General features: G+C 46.0%; 1 protein-coding gene across 2 annotated transcripts in view; it reads left to right on the forward strand.

Moving 5' to 3' along the window:
* The window catches only part of SERPINE2 (serpin family E member 2), a 48,420-nt gene that overhangs the window by 19,390 nt on the left and 9,771 nt on the right, over window positions 1-19,259 (forward strand). The window contains exons 2-5 of one of the 2 annotated variants that reach the window (XM_019533065.1): window positions 8,412-8,685; window positions 10,289-10,411; window positions 11,950-12,177; window positions 13,431-13,628. In XM_019533065.1, the coding sequence (XP_019388610.1) occupies window positions 8,433-8,685; window positions 10,289-10,411; window positions 11,950-12,177; window positions 13,431-13,628 (802 nt within the window). In that variant the 5' untranslated portion in view covers window positions 8,412-8,432. The remainder of the gene's footprint in view (window positions 1-8,411; window positions 8,686-10,288; window positions 10,412-11,949; window positions 12,178-13,430; window positions 13,629-19,259) is intronic. The other variant, XM_019533066.1, reaches the window with a different exon arrangement.

A 19,259-nucleotide genomic window follows, 5' to 3' on the forward strand; every position in this document is an offset into this window, starting at 1 on the left:
ATTCTAGGATCATAATTGCATGTCAGTGATATTCCTCATCCCAGCCATTTAGATTGAAACCACAGCTTTCTCTGGCTTATTTGAGTCTGATTTGATTTGAGTATTGTCAGATGCCCTGTTTAAATGTCTTATGGCAAGGCTTTTGATTGCAGTTTTGGCACTACTCTGCCGGAGATACTATATTTGTATAAATATTCAGATTTATTTCATGCATGGCAACATTGCATATGCCAAGTGTATTATTGGTGTCCAGTTTTCTGGTATCTGGCTATTCAGCACACTCTACATTACATTACAATCCACACTCCGTGTTACTAGGGGGGTTTACACCTTGGGCAAACCTTGTAAGAGTAGCAGAGGGGTGTCACTGAGTGCCAAAGGGGAGGGCTGCCAAGCAAGGGGGTAGGAGGAGTGTTGGCAGCAAGAGTCTTACCTGCTTTGGGGACTCAAAAAATACCCTGGCTGATGCTGTCGGTGTATAGTCTGTTTGCCTTGGTTATTGCTGCTACAGCAGTGTGGTGTCTCTGCATCTGGCTGCTGCTGCAACAGCAGTGGTGCAGGGTTGCTGATCTTGCCACTGCATGGACTCCCCCAGTGGAGTGGAGAAGCTGTCATTCTGGCACCCCTACTAAGTTGGCAGCTGGGGCTAGCGTCAGTCTCAGTCATCCCAAGTTAAGCATCTGGTTACAGTGCAAATGTATGTACAGTGTATGTGTGTGCTCTTAGTTTGGAATCTCTACAGTAGCCTCTCATGGCTTTTGGAAATGGTTCAGTAAGTCTGTCTTTGTGTAGTAAGCATTGGCCTGTTTTGCTTTTTGACTTCCTCTTCCATCTTGCATGAATGAGAGGTACCCCGAAAGGCATAGTTTGGAGAGGGGATAACTTTCATGTGTTGGCATTCCCAGTACAGTATCATTATTGTACCCTGGCTTGCTTGCAAGTAGTAGACCATGCTAACTCTTTTGCAAAAAAACCTGACCTACTGTCTTTGCCGCTCATTATCATCCATGCATGCTTCAGATTGAGAAAATTATCTGCCCCCAGACAAAGCTTCAGGTTGTCTGTAAGTGTATTAGTTTTAGGAACTCTAGGAAGAATGGTTATAAACAAAATTAAGCAAGTGATCAGGATGGATAGAAATCTATTTTCCTAGTCACCAAACTGTGAGTCTTTCTTCCCATAATAGCTTCTGATTTAGCTGATAGTATCATTCTTAGGATTTGCTTGATGCTTCTCCCCACTATCTAGTCAGAAAAACAGTGTTAGTACCTTGTTAGCAAGTGGCATTGCTAACATTGAGTGTCAGTGTAAATAGGATATTTTCTCTGTTCTTTCTCCTTAACCTCTATCAATGACTGTTCAAATCCACCCTAGTTTAGTTTGCAGTATGCCAGCTCATCTCTTTTGTAAGCTAACTGCTTATGAAGTAATCATGAAGGATAAGTTAACAGTTCTCCAAAGTAAGGGGACTGAATTCCTCTTCTAGTTAACAAATCAGATCCACACATCACTCTTGGGATACATCTATACTAGGAAAACTATGCTGGAGGATGAAGTTACATCATGGGTACATAAATTTCTTCTCTACTACAAGAGGAGAAACGGGACTAAATTCTACCCTTTGAACCATGTTATAGGCTTGACTTGTCCAGCTTCCTACCTGTCTGCATAAAATCATAAAAAGGTAAGGCTAGAAGGGACTGCAGGAGGTCATCCAGTTCAACTTCTTGCTAGAGGCAGGATCTTCCTGTTATTCTTAAACTTTGGGGGCAAGTCCTCTTGTACGATTACCAGACAGAATGACTGAAATATCAAAAACGCCCTCTAATTTGCCACAGGTAAAGCAAGGGAATGAGGGAACAAGATGTCCTGCATAGTTTTTAAGTTGGCTATATAGCTAGCAGCTGTTGGGCCACATGCAGCCTGCAAGTGGTTAATGTGCAGCCCTTGGGCTCTTACCTGACTGCTGCTCCCCAGTTGCTCCATCTGCAGTATCAACTGGAGCTTCCAGGCTCCTCCCTCCTCCTGCTGCCACTTTCTGCCTTTGCCCTAGGGCAATTTTTTTCAGTTGGAGGGCCACTTAATGACTTTTGGTAACCTGTCAAGGGCCGCGAAGGTAGCCCTGCCCCTTGACAGGTGTCCTGCCCCCTGGTCGCCATCTTGGGGCTGGAAGTCCTCCCCCTAAACCTTGACCTTTGCCCTCAGAAGTCTCTCCCCTTGCTCCTTAGAAGTATTCTTTGTGCGGGAGGGTGAGGCAGAAGGGGGAATGCCATTTTGGAACCAGAAAAAAAACAAATCATCCAGTAAAAGTCAAACACCTACTATAACATATTTTAATTTTATTATAAAAACTATTTTTGTCATGACTTGTATTTGTGTAGCGTATGTAGAGGTGGTTTCATAATAACTCAAAAATAGTCTTACTTTTGTACATTGTGTGTTGTTGGGTGGGTGCGTGGGTATGGTGGAGTGTGGGGGGGTTGTGAGGGGGAGTGGCTGTGTGTGTGGGGGCAACAAGGTATGTTGGTGGTTGTGGGGGCAGGTGTGTGGCATATGGGGGATGGTGGGGGCATGTAGGGACTCCCCACACTTTCCCCCTGGCACACTGTCACTGGCAGCAGCAGCAGCAGGCCCTCGGGGTGCTTATGGCCCCATATAGGTGCTGTCTGGCAGCCCACTGCTCCAGCCAGTGCTACAAGTGGCGGCATGGAGGCAGCCAGGCTAGCCCACCTCTATCGCGTGGGGCTTCCCCTGGCATTGTGCAAATGCTTGGACCTTCACATGTCATGGGAAGTCCCACGTGATAGAGGTGGGCTGGCCTGGCTGCTTCCTTGCTGCCACTTGCATGGCTCTGACCAGTGCTACATCACGAGGCAGTAGTGCCTGCACGGGCCACGAGCATCCCTACCTGCTGCTGCCACTATCGGTGGGGGCTGCGTGCCATGAAGGGAAGTGTGTGGGCGGGGTCCACCCCCACCCTCCATCATACCCATGCCCTGCCCACCCAAGTTCTGTACTCCATGCCCTCTGGGCACAAGCTCCATGCTGCCGTCAGCCCCAGCCCCACACTGCATGCTCCTGTCCAGCTGCAGCTCCCCCTTGCCCCTCCCCTGCCACTTCCCTACCTGAGCAAACAGGACATCCCCAGAGCAAGCAGGACTCCAGGGAAGCTGAGCAGGTCCCCCAGTACCTGCAGCAATGGCAGCAGCAGCCCCACCCAGAAGCTGTGTGCTGGCCTTGTGGGTGGGAGCGATAAACACAGGTTACAGTTAGTTGGTGGGTGCCCATGGGCCAGATGAAATTGTCTGGCAGGCCAGATCCAATCCACAGACTGTATTTTGCCCACCCCTGCACTAGGGGCCTGGCCAGTGAGCAAATCTGGGGCTGTGGTACGGGAGGGGTGGAAATGTGGATTGCAGCAGTGCCTGTACAGTGCAGTGATGGGTGGGAGGAAGCATCTGTGGCCCCCATGGGCTTAAAAGTTTAGACAACTCTGGTATAAGTATACTAGTAAAAGATGGTTCCATTCCATTTATAAAACAACCTTTTTGGGTTTTTGTAGTGTCCCAAGATGTTTAGTTCATAGCATAAACAGGCTTTGCAGTTGCAGTGCTTTTGCGTGTATATCACACCACTTCTCTCTTTTTGAGCAAACGGAGTGCTGAAATATGAGAATATTTCAAACTATTTTTTTAATGTTTTAATAATGTGCTTCCTTTGCCCTGCATTTTTACATAGAAGAATGCTTGTCAGACAAACCAGGTCCCCTTGTGAGTTTGAATTTTACTTTATATAAGCTCATGATGTCTTTATGAATTAACTGTTTCTGAAGAGTACTTGGTTCGAGTAACTAATTTACTGTGCATGTTACTGTTTGTTGCATTCCAAGAAGAAGTCATTCTGTAAATTCGTGAGTAATGTTATACAACTTTCTTTAGGTACATTTTAAAGTATGACTTGCATTCAGGAATATGTCAGCTGAATTAATAATTTATGATGTTTTACTTAAGTTGATAACACATAATATTACGTGTAGGCGAGTTATATTGGCACTGATTATGGGTCACACTCTCAAGACCCACTTCCTCACAAAAATGTCTATTCCATTAAGTTTAAGGAGTGTAAATGGGTTGTGCTCTCCCTCTCATGCTCACTTGTGTGTTTTCTTACCCTTTCCCCAGTATTTACTTGGTTTTCCATGGCAGTGGCATTCCTTTTGGGGGAAGGAAATCCAAGAGAGACATTAGCCTTAAATCTAATTTGGGGGGTGCTACTCTCTAGTTCAATAGACAGCTAGTTACTTGTTCTGGAGACAGTATGCCAATCTGTTTTTGTACCGTTTTCTATTTGGATTTTTTTCCCCTTTCTCTTGAAGCGCAAGATGAGCTCACCTGTGGCTAGCTGGTTATACTTGGAAATATATGTGTGTGTATCAGTTGAACACAATGTTTTTATTGATATATACAATTTTAAGACCTACTAGTGCCTAGATCATTATAATAATAAATAAATTTTGCCCTGCAGGTGAGGCAGTGCTCAGGGGCAACCAACATGGGTTCACTGAGAGCAGGTCCTGCCTGACTAACCTGGTTTCTTTTTATGATCAGGTCACAAAGTCCCTGGGCAAGGGTTTCGGGGTGGATGTCATATTCCTGGACTTTAGGAAGGCCTTTGACATGGTTTCCCACCACATTTTCTTAAGAAAACCTAGGTGACCGCGGCATTGATGCCTGCACAGTCAGATGGGTGGCAAATTGGCTAGATGGTTGCACCCAGGGAGTGGTAGTGGACAAGTCGTTTTTGACCTGGAGGGATGTGGGCAGTGGAGTCCCCCAGGGCTTGGTCCTGGGGCCTATGCTGTTCAACATATTTATCAACAATCTGGATGTGGGTGTGGAATGCACACTGTCCAAGTTCACCGATAACACCAAGTTGTGGTGCAAGGTGGGCATGCTGGGGGGAAAGGACAGAATACAGCTACATCTAGACAGGTTACAGAGGTGGACAGATGAGAATAGGATGGAATTCAATGCAGATACTTGCAAGGTACTGCATCTAGGGAGAAGGAACCAGCAACACACCCATAGGCTGGGGAACACCCTTGTCAACATGGCAGTGGAAAGGGATCTTGGAGTCATTGTTGACTCCAGGATGAGCATAAGCCGCCAATGCAAGGAAGCGGTCAGTAAGGTTAACTGCACCTTGTTGTGCATCAGAAGCAAGTCCAGGGAGGTGATCCTTCCCCTCCATGCAGCATTGGTCAAGCTGCGGTTGGAGTACTGCGTCCAGTTCTGGGTGCCGCACTTCAAGAGGGATGTGGCTAGAATTGAGAGGGTCCAGAGGAGGACCACTTGCATGGGCATGGGACAGCGAGTCTGGCTCTACGAGGAGAGGCTAAAGCACCTGAATCTATTCAGCCTTCACAAGAGAAGGCTAAGAGGGGATCTGGTGGCCATTTACAAACTCACTGGGGGGACCAGCGGGAATTGGGGGGGAGGCTCTGTTGTCCCAGGCACCACCCAGGGTTACTAGGAATAACAGCCACAAATTGTTAGAGAGAAGGTTCAGGCTCGACATCAGGAGACATTACTTTACAGTTAGGGCTGCCAGGCTCTGGAATGGGGTCCCAAGTGAAGCAGTACTCTCTTCTACCTTGGGGGTCTTCAAGAGGAGGCTGGACGGATATTTGGCTGGGGTGATATGACCACTGCACCCATTCTTGCCTGGGACAGGGGGTCAGAGATGAAGATCTGTTTAGGTCCCTTCCAACCCTAAGCACTATGAAACTAAATTCCTATATATTTTGGCATTTGAGTTCGGGTTTTTTATCATGGAAAATCAGAGCTCCCCCTGCCCCTGTTGATCCTCCTGGATCATGGTGTATGTATGAGGACCACCCAGACCTATGATGCATATGCCTGGGTGGGAAGTTTTTTTTTTGGAAGAGTGGAGGCTGCTCTATAGCACTAAGCAGCCCTGTTATGCCTGTGCCGTGCTCATGCTGTTGGCCTTCGCTCCCAACCAACCCACAGCCCCCCCCATCCCTGCTGGTGCCCCTCATTCCTGACCCCCAGGCCCCTGGCCCTGCTGGTGCCCCTCACTCCAGACCCATAGTACCCTGACCCGCCAAAGTGGGGCCCCTAGCTGCCCTTGACCCCATGCAGACTCACTGGACTGAAGCGGGGGAAGGGGGCAGGGGGCTCCTTTGGGGGTGGCTGGGAGCTTTGTGGCCAGGCTACTAGGGACCAATGCCCATGCTCCTAGGCGCATGTGGTTGGGAGATGCTGCAGGGGAGCGATGTGACCAGGCTGCCTGACATGGAGCAAGAGCCCCAGCCTGGGGCTGAGTGTACCACAGGCCTCTCCTGGACTCCAGTGGGGGAAGAGGTTGTGGGGTCATCTGGGGGCAGTAGGGAGCTGTGTGACCATGCCACTGGGGACCAGTGTCTCTGCTCTTTGGCAGTGGGGTGGCTGCATGTGGCCAGGACATGGTGGGGTGGTAGGGAGGTGTGGCTAGGCCACCTGGTGTGGCATGGGAACCTCAGCCAGGGGCAGAGGATGCCACAGCCCGCCTCTCCTCCTCTCTAGCCCACGCTGGGGCTGGACTTGCTCCGTCACTGCCTGCATGAGCAGGAGCCACTGCGTGTGGGATGGAGACTGCTTGGAGCCCCTTACCGTCCTCCAGCTGACCACAGCATGGCTCAGGCCCTCACTTAGCTTCATGCTGCTGCACTGGTTCTACCTACCCCGCTGTAGCCCAGCCACAGCTGGTGGTGCGGGGCAATGTGTGGTGCTCCAGACACTGCCTGTGCCACAAAGCTCCCCACTGCCCCCTTCCCTTGCTGTGGAGCTGTGCTCACTGGTGGCACCCAGTGGCTGGGTGCCTTCCTACCCTGCATCGGCCCCGCTACCCTGCCCATAGGTCTGGTGCCCAGACTCCTTCCCCCACTGCTGATAGGTACCTGCCCCTCCCCCACCTCTCCACACATACTGCCCCCCATTCCCTCCACACACAGACACTTGAACAGTTCCCAAGCCCTAGTCCTACAACTGCCAAGGGGAAAATCTGCAGTTTTCTCCTTTAAGGGGGAAAACCTGCGTTTTTGTCAGCGTATTAGAGTAGGAGTTTCAAGCCATGGGTTGGATCTGCGGGTCTGGTAGCAGGGAGACTGAGGGCTATATTACATAGCCTTCACTTGTCCTTGTGCTGCCTCTGGCCATGTCCAGTGAACCCTGAATTCTGTGGCAGGCCATGCCCACAACTTCCAGTAGCCCAGCAGTGTGGCTTAGAGCAGTTACAGCATGCAGGCCAAATCCAGCCTATGGATGTTTAACACCCTTGTGCTAGAGCTGACAAAATTTACATCAGTAAAGAGGATGACAAACTTCAAATATATTAGGTGGGAAAGTAACTTAACCCAACATTTTCATGGAGTGTTTGTTTTTTATTATGTATATTCAGACTAGTGATTATAAGTTATATGCTATATATTATCCTTTCTCTGCTCTTACAAACAAATCCTCATATGGAGGCAGCATATCTTGATGGATAGAGCAATGGACTAGAGTTTAGACGTGGTTCTTTTCCTCATTCTTCCATTGGGCTGTGCTGAGAGTCCTTAACCAAATTATTTCTTTTTTCTGAGCTTCAGTTTCCCTGTCTGTAAAATGAGGATAATGGTACTGAAGTCTGTTGCAAAGTGCTCTAAGAACTGTGGATAAGAAGTGCTCTATAAGAATGGAGCAGTGATTGAGACAGAATCAGTTGCATTTCAGTTAGCAAGCTATTTTTAATTTAACTTGTTTAAATAGTTTAAAAAAAACCCAAAAAATCTAAGACACTAAATTCCAGCTTTGAAGTTAGCAAATATTCTTAATCCCTTTCTTAGTGTGGAAAAATGTCACTTATGCTCACAGTAAATCAGTAAAAATAAAGAATTATCCTGAAATTCCAAAATCCAAGATCCTGCAGGTGTCAATATGTCCATTCTCAATTATCATGGAAAATTTGACCTGGTGTGTACATTTGTAACACCTATTCTTATGAAGATTCAACAGTATTAATAGTACTGAACTGTAAATCCTATTGTGTGGGTGGTGCAATAGTCTTATGACTTTAAACTACATGTGAAGTCAATCACGACTTCCCCAGGGTCTGGATTGTCCCATTATAACATAGCAATATGACGTACGCATATGACATGAGCCATTGTATCCTTGCTTCCAGACATACCTGGTTTTGGAATGGTGAAATCCAGATATGAGCCTTATTGGCAGAACTCTATGAAACTTACGTAGTACATGCACTGCATGTGCCTGATTTTTAAATTAGTGTTAAGACATAATTTTTGTTTACCAGTTAACTGTTATGCTAATAAGCTAGTATTTAATAGTACTTTTTGTTTTCTTTAGGTTATTTCTGATTTAGAAATCATGAACTGGCACTTCCTGCTCCTGTGTGCTGCTGTGACTCTAACATCTGTATGCTCTCAATTTAATTTTCCTCTTGAGGAACTTGGCTCTGACGTTGGAATCCAAGTTTTCAATCAAATAGTCAAGGCAAGGCCTCAGGAGAACATTGTGGTCTCTCCACATGGGATTGCATCAGTCCTGGGGGTGCTTCAGCTGGGTGCTGATGGCAAGACAAAGAAGCAGCTAACAACTGTGATGAGATACAGCCTAAATGGTCAGTTCCTCTCTCTTATTGCACAGATTTTTTCTATTGTAGTGATTCACGTTTTTTTTCTTGTTTTAAAGTTTGAAACATTTTATGGGAAGAATTTTTGCATCGTTAGCTTGGATGACAAACCAGTCATAGTGAAGAGAGAAAGGTCTGCTATAAGAAAAGGCCATGATGGGAGAAACACTTGGTGACCCCAACATAGTTCATATTGACTAGATAGTCATGATTTGCAGTGAGCCCTAGTAAGTCCCTTGTTTGCAGCTTCAGCGGTGAAGTCAAGGTCTGAATCAGAAATCTCTGTTCTCTGATACCTTGCAAATGGTTTCTCCAGAACAGAATTGCAGTCTGTTCCCAACATATAGTGTTTGAAACATTGCCTCCCTCCATCTATACTGTACCAAACAACCCTTAATCCATGTTTCTGAAATTGTTGGGCAATAGACTGCTTGAACTGAGTCAACGGAATCAGATGGATCTCTGCTTTTTGTTCAGATCTAGTGCTGTAGCCATTCTGCTTTGTGTACAGCAAGGATGCTGGGACTGTTGGACTACTCAGCCTTCTCAAGAGCAGGGCCATACACCTTATTAGGCCCTTCAGGCTAGATCTAGACTGCAGTGCTTCTCATGGGCTGATTGACCCGCCTCCAGTGGCAAGGTGCTTGTAACTGCAAGCAGTGGAGCTACTTCATTGACATGGCTCCTGAACATAGGTGGTGAATGCTGCCACCATTCACTCCCTTCCCTTTTCCCTTGCTACTAACTTGGGTCACACTGGAGAACCTAAATTTGGTGACAGGCAAAGTTTTTTTTGGGAGGAAGGGGATGAGCACTGGCAGCTGCTTTCACTGGGTGGGTTTCAGAGCTGCACCAGTGCAGTGGCTCCAGCAGCCATACCACAGAGCCCCATGAGCTGCAGTTTAACCACTTGTGGGTTGCATGCTATCTACAAGCTTCCAGTTATGCAGCCCTGCTCCAGAGGGTAGGGTGAAAGGTACTTGCCATTTTTGTGAGCATGCTGAGCATCTTTCAAGTCTTAGCCAAGGTATAACAATATATTAGCGCTACTGATCCACTCAGGAGCTTTTATCCTACAATGTGAAACCAACTAAAAGGTGGGTGCATTTTCAAACCTGTGAAGTATGAGAGATTTCCTGGAATTCAGTGTTTTGTCTTTTTACTTGTTTTTATTTTGATTTGGTATTTAGAGAATACACCTACATGTTGCTTATAAAAATCCAAATATTAAATGTTTTAAAACCTCTTATGGAGTGGCACTGAACATAAAGGTATTTGGGTGTTCTAAATATAAATATGTACAAGAAGTTTGGAAGTACGAAAACTACCTGGATTTATTTGGCTGAATATCTCGTGATAAAAATCTTGGCTATGAAATGGAGGCTCTCAAACTTTTATTTTGCATGAGCTTTTTACCTTTTAAGAAGGGAGGTCTGATGGACCACAGCCTTCTTACACTTGCACAAGACCTTCTTTGCTGCTGTTAACAATTGTGTAACAATTCTATGGCAACTACAACAATTGCTTATTCAAAAAGATAATGCTAGGAAAGTATTTTAATATATTTTAGCTGTCTTTTAATGCACTTTAGCAGTTGAAAGCAAGGAGGAGAGCCAGCGCCATGTGACCAGCCAGCTCTCCCCAGACATCCAGCAGCAAGTGCTTCCTGGACCACCAGTGGTCCACAGACTACTGTTTGAGAACCTTTGTTATGGTATGTCACCAAAAGAACATGCTCATAATACTGAAGGCAGTGAACACAACTTGTGAACTACAAGTAAAGCATTCACAGCAACACATATAGTAGGTTCATTGTATGGGACTTTATCTTGTATTCAGCTGAGAATCTTTAAAAGCCTTTTTCCATTTACATCTTCTATATTTTAAGGCAGGGGGCTATCTTGGAATGGCTATTGCATAATGGCTGTTCTACATTTAGTCTCCATGTGGAACTCTTTTATTCTGTGTGGAATGTCTGTAGAGTGTGAAATAACTATTATGTTCTTAGTAGGGTGACCATATTTCCCGTTTTAACTGGGAGAGTCCCAGGCTTCAGAAGCTGATCCCAGCTGGCTGTTGGGAATTATAAGGGGCCTCCTGGTAATGCAGGAATGTGAGAGGCGCTGCCCCCACAAAGTTGAGTGAAGGAGAGGCAGGACAGGACAGTGTCCTGATTGGGTCCCAGATTTCTAAAATTTCTTTACGGTCAGCCTAGCTCTCAGTTCATACACTAGGTTACTAGGAATTAACGTCCCAGTGCAGATAAGCCCTGATTTACAAGCAGTGATGCCTCTTTTACTATAGCAGTTCTCCTGTGGTGTTGTGTGGATATTTTGGTGTGCAGGTAAACAGCCAGTGCATAGTCAGAACACTTTCTTTGGGAGGCCACTTTTTCATACCCTGAAGACTATTATGGAGGAAATGAACAATTTAATATGGCTGATAATCAAGCATAGGACTCTGACATCTAAGTTTTAGGCGGGTATTCAGATTTAATTTTTGGTTCTGCAAACTTTTCTACATATTTTAAAATTACTTCTTTATGTCCCAGCCCATTCCTTGTGAAATAAAACAAGGGGTCAAAAATGACAACTGTAGTTTTGCAGATTTCAGTTTTAGAACTCTGCCATGTATTCTGGATCTTAGAACCTTCTTTCTTCCCTGTGTCAGTGATCCTTCATTTCAAGTGACCCAGTGGAACACCACTTTTTGCAGCAGTCATAAGTAAAGGGGGAATTGCCTTTGGCCCAACATCCTAATAATGTAACGTCATCAAGATAAGTTGCTGTTCTGCAGGTTAGTCAATGTAGGTAGGTGGGGATTTCCTGAAATTTATTTTCTGACTCTCCAGTCTGCTTGAAAGTAGCTTGTATATATAGTTTGTTCCACCTGCAGAAGAAGGCATACAGAATGTAACAGTATTTTTCATGCTAGAAAGTCCTTGCCTACTGTACTAGTCCAGGACTTGAATTCATCCCTGATGTTTACCTTAACATGCTGCTCAAGGATTAGGCAGGGGAACAAATTATTCAGTAAAGAGGAGTGCATTTCAGATGAGATGTCAGAGATCCTGTTATCCAGATGGGTGTTCAAGAATGTCTGTCAGAGGGGATAATGTGTGCCTTGGCCTTCTTTCTCTATTCTAACACTCTTACTGTCTGATTCTGCATGTCAGTAACTGCTTATACAAGTTATCTTTGTTTAACATTTATTTTCATCTTCTTAATTAAGCTTACTTTTATTTTCAACTAGGAGTTGGAAAAGCTTTAAAGAAGATAAACAAGCTCATAGTCTCAAAGAAGAATAAAGACATTGTGACAATTGCTAATGCAGTATTTGCGAAGAGCGGCTTTAAAATGGAAGTGCCTTTTGTTACAAGAAACAAAGAAGTGTTTCAGTGCAATGTCAAGAGTGTGGACTTTGAGGACCCCAATGTGGCATGTGATTCCATTAACCAGTGGGTTAAAAATGAAACAAGGGGTGAGTATTGTCGAGTGTGTTTTTTATGTGCGACAACCTAAAGATTACCTTACAGATACTTGAAAGAATGGTAAAAAAAAAAAAAAAATGTGGGAACAATACTGCTTGCCTTCTAAAAAAGCTAGAAGGTACAACAAGCTGAATAGCAGGATTCCTGTTTTGTAGAGGCTGTTGTTTTTTTTCAGTCTAATCTTCAGACCTTAGGGCTAGAACCCTGCAGGGGGCTCGAATCCATCTGCTCTCCCCCCCCACAGCAGCCTGGGTAAACCCCAGACTGGAGATCCCTCCCATTCTCCATTCCCCTTCTGATCCTAAAGGCAGTACTGGTAGTGGGGCTTGACTGCATCAGCCCAGCCCTGCTCCCGCTTGTGGACAAGCAGAAGTTAACAAAGGCACTGCTTTTGGAGCGCCTTCATCTGAACCCTCATTAAAATAATGATTAGCTTGTTACATAATCAGGCACTTTTAAAGCACTCTGCAGCTGCGCACTTCTGTCAGGGCACAGCTGTAGAGTACTTTCAAGGGGCCAAGCAAGAAGTCCTTCTGTTGGTTCCCCAGGACTCGAATGTTCTAGGGCTTGCTGCCCTGAGGCAGTGTGTGAGTAATCAAGACAGGGCTCCATCAAAAACCATGCCTTGGATTTGGGGAAAGTTCATGATCCTAAGATGTGTCATTTGAAACGCTTTCGGGTCAGTTAATTTTTTTTCAACACAACAGTTTTGTCAGATTTTTCTGATAAGCCCTAGTGCAAGGGCTACATTAATCTGGCTGTTCCTCGCTAGCTAATTTCTTGGTATCCATTGCTAAATGTCCTGTACAGTTATCCACTCTCTCTCTCTCCCCCTTCCGCTGTTGATTTTTTCCTTTATTTTTCATTTCTAGCCTTTTTTTAAAGGTTATGGTCAGTGGATCATGCCCCAATTCAATCTTAACTGTGCAATACCAACCTTAACTCTGCCAGAAAGCTAATTTAATAAGGTGGTGCATCTGCACACATGCTAATGCATAAGTCCCTATCTAGGTGCATGTCTTAGTAGATGAATACAAAGGTGTTGCCCTCTAGCCTAGAATAAGGGTCTGATTGGAGAATAATAGTCTCCATTTGTAGTAGTCGAAATAATTTTATATTTCAAATGACCCTGAAATAAACAGAGTGCTACCTAGTAAAGAGCAAAGCAAGTTTTACTATTTTGGTCTCTTACTGGAAAAGAAATGTTTAATTTCTCCCCTTCCTTCTTGAATTTTTTTTCTAGGTATGATTGATAAGATATTATCTCCAGATGATATTGATGCTGCTTTGACCAGACTGGTACTGGTAAATGCAGTATACTTTAAAGGTTTATGGAAATCACGTTTTCGACCTGAAAATACAAGGAAACGGCCATTTTATGGAGCTGATGGGAAGACTTACCAAGTACCTATGCTATCCCAGTTGTCTGTTTTCCGCTGTGGTAAGCTCTGAATTTGTGTGTGCATACGTGCATGCTTTGATTCTTTAAGATCCTTTGTCTAGGTTTTAAGTATTGTGGCTATAGCTTTTTTTTTTTTTTGTGCATCTAGATTTTCTGTTTCAGGCTGCTGCATTTTAGGGAGTTTGATATTTTTTCCCCATCTTCGGCAACTTTGAAAATTAGGTAACTTTATTTAGATGCTGTGCTTCAGATGTCCAAGTTCAAAATATTTGGGGTGATCACTTGTGTGTTCTAGTTCTCTGGTCGAATAATTTGAAACACATTATGATAAGAGATGGTTTTAAAGAGTCAATGCAAGTTAAAATACAGCTCTTTATTTGGCAGCAGAAATAATTGAGCCTATCCAAAGTATGCTTAATTTTTTTTTCTAGATTCTGTGGTAGAAGAGCATTAGAAATGGTTATTGTCTGCAGAACTATGGGAATGTGAACTGAAGTTTAGACCTTGTACAGATGTTATGTTTTTCACCAAGAGAATTGCCACTTTTCTGGTAGAAACCAGGAGGTTAAGTGATCATACACTTTCTCCTGTGGGAAATGTAAAAGGTCTAGAAGGTCTCCCATGTGAGTGTGTCTCACAAAGATGAGCACCCAGTAGGCTACTCCCACTCCTGTTGCAGTCTGGTCAGGGAAGGGAGTGGAGTAGCTGCTTCTTACTCCCCACCTCTTCCCCAGACTAGGAAACTACCACTGGAGTGGAATGGATGGTGATTTCAGAGCCAACAGGAGCAGAAGCTGGGCTTGGAAAGAGCCTCCCTGCACACTGTAGGGCTGGGAACTGGGGCCAAAGAGGATCTCTCTGTCTTAATTCTTGGCTCCAGGGGCTTTAAATGCTGTGTGCACCACCAAGCTGGGTGATGCACAAAGTGATTTTTTTTTGAAAGCTGGAGGGGCTGGTGGTACATTTTTTAAAAGCCAGTGAAACGCTTGCTGGTCCCATTTACCATGCTTCTGGCTTTAAATCACCCCATTTGCAGTGCAGCCCATCTGAGTTATGCACACAGTGATTTTTTTTTTTTCCTTTTTTTATAAAAGCCATGGGCTGCCTATTAACAACTTGTCCCCTTCCCAGGCAGGGGAGAAGGCAAGTTGTCATTGTTCTCCCCTAAGGGGCCCAGGGAGAAGCCCCCTAGTGCTTCCTGGCTCAAGAGCTCACCTGTGCTAAAGTGAATGTGTATCTGTACTCTAGTTGTCTCCCAAGGTAAAACTTCATTTAAATTTTAAATTTGGTCACAACTATAAAGGAATTAAATGAGTTCAGCCTGCTTGTCACTTGCATATCAAATTCCATGTCAGATTTGTGATGCATGATTGGCAGTTTCAGCTCAGCTCTAGACCCACAAGGGTTTTGCTAGTCAGGCTTAAGGTACAATGGCAGCATTTTTGTAAGAAATTATATAGTACTTCAGTGTGCTCTCCCAAGAGCAAGCCATTGCTTTTTGTAATTTGTTTGTATATGCACTGAAGACTTTTTTTGACAGGGATCAATTTAGCACCATTTCTGAAAAAGTTACTAGAAAACACTGTCGTTAGATGATCACCAGTAGAGGTTTCTGGGGCCGATACTGATACGTGATTTTTAAGGAGGCATATCGGCCGATACCAATCCAATTTCTGATGCAGCATGGAGAGCTGCCTGTAGCTGGTAAGTTCATTGTGGTGGAAGTGGAGAGGGGAGAGAAGAGAAGGGAAGGGAAGGGGTGTGAGGGAGCAGATCAGTGCCTGTGAAGAGGGAGAGGTAGGGGCAGGCACTGCCCGGCTGAGGCTGGGCTAGTCAGGGATGTGGGGGGTGGCTCCCACTGCTGCTTGTACCCCAGCAGAGCATGGGGTTGGTGGGTATGTGCCCCTGGATCTGTGTGGGGTGAGGCAGGCAGCTGCGGGCTGGAGCTGGGGCTGCGCCAGGCTCTTCTTGCTGGGGTCTGGGTTCAGGGTAGGGGCTATGGATGGGGCTGCAGCTTGCCCCTGCTCCTGCCTCCTCCCTCACTGTGGGGGGAGGGGTTAATCTACTCCCCATGACTCCCTTCCCCTTCCACCACAATGGACTTACCAACTGGAGGCAGCTCTCCACACTGCCAGGCTCTGCTCCTTGCTGTCTGAGTGCTGTGCTGTGGCTGAGCGCACGCACTGGCACTTATTGGCCAAATTATAAGCCGCATCAGGCCGACTTCTGATGCAGCCAATTTTCTTTATGTTGACCAATCTGATATAAGACCAATATATCAGTGTACCTCTAACTGTCATATATCCAAGAGGGCAAGCATATACATTTTATTGCTAGCACTTTTTTTTTTTCTGGTTTAAATGTGCTTGCTTTGCCTAAAGTGGGGTTTAACAAAGAAACTGTTCTTATGTGTTTTTTAAAGAATTTTCTGTCTCTAGAATTTGTCCCCAAATTTTTAAAAATCTTAAACTGTTTGCTTTCAGGTATTGAGGGACAAAACAATCTGCCTTAATGAAAGAGCTGTACTTAAATATTTAACTCTACACATCACTAAAAGGTTACATAAGAGAATATTTTAGCAAGACTTGTCTATAGTAAATTACCTAAAAATATAAGGCCTGATTCTGATCTTGCTGATGCTACAATAAATGGAAAGTAACTCCTTTATTACATAGCAGCCGCAATCCTAATTCAGTTATTCATGTCGCTGAATGCAAACTCACATTTCAAATTAGAGATTTTGGTATAGGCTATTTAAAAAGTTCTTTTTTAGATGACCAAAAAAAGTGCCTTGGGAATAAAGCATCGGACTACTCCTTTGCTGTTTGTAATTTTGAAAATTACTTTCCCTTCCATGTGTTGCCTTGGCAACTGAAGTAATAATTTGCATGGAAAAAGTGTTAGTAAACTTGTGATGTAAGTTGCACTGCCTAATGCAAGGGCCAAAGACCAATATGCAGGTCATGAGTCTGATCCAGCATGGAGTAGTGTCAGCTGGTTCATGCGGCTCTCTATGGGTCCAGGTATTTGGTGATCAGGGAGTAGTGGCAGTGTTATGGAGCATGTACGCTGGATCAGGTCTGTAGACCGATCCCATGACTGAATCAAGATGTGTTTGGCACCCCTACATAAGAGCAGTGGTGTGCAACTCATCCAGGCCCCTGGATTGGATGAAGGTCATTCGGTTGCTCTGCAGAAACCACAGGGGGGTTAGTCCAGGGCTCTGTATATAGCCTGTACCATTGTAGTGCTGAGTCCAGCCAGTGTGCCATGGGCAGTGCATGTCCACTGCTGGCCCCCCATGCACAGTGATCCCTGGGGCAAGCGCATGCTACATGTCACATGGGGCTGGACTGGTTGTACATCCTGCCTGCAGGATGGTGCTGGTACAAAGCACATGCTGCATGTAGAGCCCTGTCAGACTGGTCTTCATACTAGCTCTGTCTTGGCCTGATCTGGACCAGAGCCAATGTGCAGGGCTGGTTGGGGGTAAGGGGGTGCTGTATGGTACAACCTGAACTAATCCTTTGTGCTGCATGCTGAGTGCACAGTGCTGTGTCCAGCCCATGTGTCACATACAGCATATGGTTCATGGACCACAGTTTCAGCTATTAACATAAAGGAGAATTAAGATATCAAAGCAAACTTTGTTGTCTTGATTTGTCTCGATTTACACAACACACTATATTTATTTGATTCTGAGATGAGGCTTTCTCCCCCTTCACACATACACTTATTTAACGTAGGAAGTAGGGGAAGCCCCCTTCTCTTTAAAGTCAAGTATTGTGGGGAGGGAGGCAGGTAGCTGCTGTATCTGAGGCTTCAGCCCTTACCTGCTGCCTGCCCAACCATCTTCCTCTGCTGCTTCTGTAGCCTGCCCTCTCTGTATATCCTCTTCCCCCATCTTTTTCCCCTCCCCCCATGCACCCTCTGCTTCCCACACTTCCCCTCTCCTTTCCTCCCTGCCTTACCCTTGCTTTGTGCCAGCAGCTCCATCCATACAGCAGCCTGGAGCATGCAGTAGGGCCCCAGCTCAGTCCCACTGCAGCACCTTGCAGCCCACACAGTTGCTATGGGGGCTGGGCTCAGGCCATGCACTGTGCCCCAGGCTTGAATGAGAACAGAGTCTGCTGGCACAGAGGGAGGAGCAGAGGCTGCAGGGGGACAGTTGCTTCACCTCCTCCAACCACCTGCCTCCCACTGCTTGCCTCCCTGCAGCAATGGGGGAGATGGATTCTACACATGGAAAACTATAACACACTTATAAATTTTGCATGTATAGAAACTAACTGTCTTAAATTCAGGGTTAACTTAGAACTGAGTAAATATGATACAGAGCAGGGGTGGGCAATTAGTTTGGCTGGAGGGCTGCTTAATGAGTTTTGATGAGCTGTCAAGGACTGTAAGGGTAGCCCCACCCCTTGACTGATGCCTCACACTATGCTCACTATCATGGGACTTTTAAGTTCTGCCCCTAACTCCTGACCTTTGCTACTGGAAGTCCCTCCCCTTGCCCCTGGAAGTACTTGTTTTAGGAGGGGGATTTGCTATATTGGAACGGGGGAAAAAAGTCTATACTAAAAATCAAACATCTACTAAAACATATTTCAGTTTTGTTTCAAAAATATTTTTGTCCTGATTTGTTTGTGTAGTGTATATAAAAGCAATTGCATAATAGCTCAGGCTTGTATATTGTGTGGGTATGGGGTTTGTGGGGGAATGGATGCGGGGTGTGCAGAGGGGGTGGATTTATGGGGGGGTATGGGTTTGTGAGGGGCTGTATGGGGTATGGGTGGGTATGGGGTATGTTGGGGGGTTGTGGCTGTTGGGTTGTGCATGGGGGGTTTGGGTGCATGTGTATGGTGGGGTGTGCATGTGGGGCCCCTTCTGCAAGTATACCTCCCTCACACATGACCCCCTATTGCACACAGCCCACGGCAGGCAGAATCCCCTGGTGACGCACCATCCCAGCAAGCCCAGTGACTGGATGTGACTGGGCTGCTGGCTCCATCATGTGGGGCTCGCATGCAGTTCCTGGGTTCTCCAGGAACACCACCAAGGGGAGCCTTGTGCGATGAAGCTGGCAGTGCAGGTTGTGGGGCTTGGCTGGGGCAACAGGGAGAGGGAGCTGGCCCAGCTCCATAGTGCATAGCTCCCTGCCATTCCCCATGACCTGCATGTGGCAGTAAGTGGGGCCAGACTGGCAGCTTTATCATGCAGGACTCCCCCCAGAATCATGCGGCTTGGGCAGAGAACCCGGGAATTGCATGTCAGCCCTGGGGAGCCTCATGCAGTGGAGCTAGGCAGCCCCACACACTTGCTGGCCTGGGATCTACAATTCTGCCTCCTCACCCTGGGCCCCCACTGGCATGGGTCCCATGCTCCTGCCCAGCTGGCACATTGCTTCTGGCTACCACTGCTTTCCTCCTGTTCACCTGCTTGCCTGCCTGCTCACCAATGCCACTGCTTGCCAGTGCCTCTCCTGCCCACTTTTGCCACTTCCAGCCTCTCCACCCACATGCCACTGCTGCTTCCTTACCTGTGGGGCCAAGGTCAAGGCCATTCCATGGGTAAGGATGGGAGCACAGAGAGCACTGCCTCTGAAAATGAGCAAGGCTCGGCTCCTTGCAAGCACAGCAGGGGCAGCCTGGGGTTGGGCTGGATACAGTG

The sequence above is a fragment of the Crocodylus porosus genome, unplaced genomic scaffold, assembly GCF_001723895.1.
Source record: "Crocodylus porosus isolate Cpor-Errol unplaced genomic scaffold, CroPor_comp1, whole genome shotgun sequence".
NCBI classification, from domain to species: Eukaryota; Metazoa; Chordata; order Crocodylia; family Crocodylidae; genus Crocodylus; species Crocodylus porosus.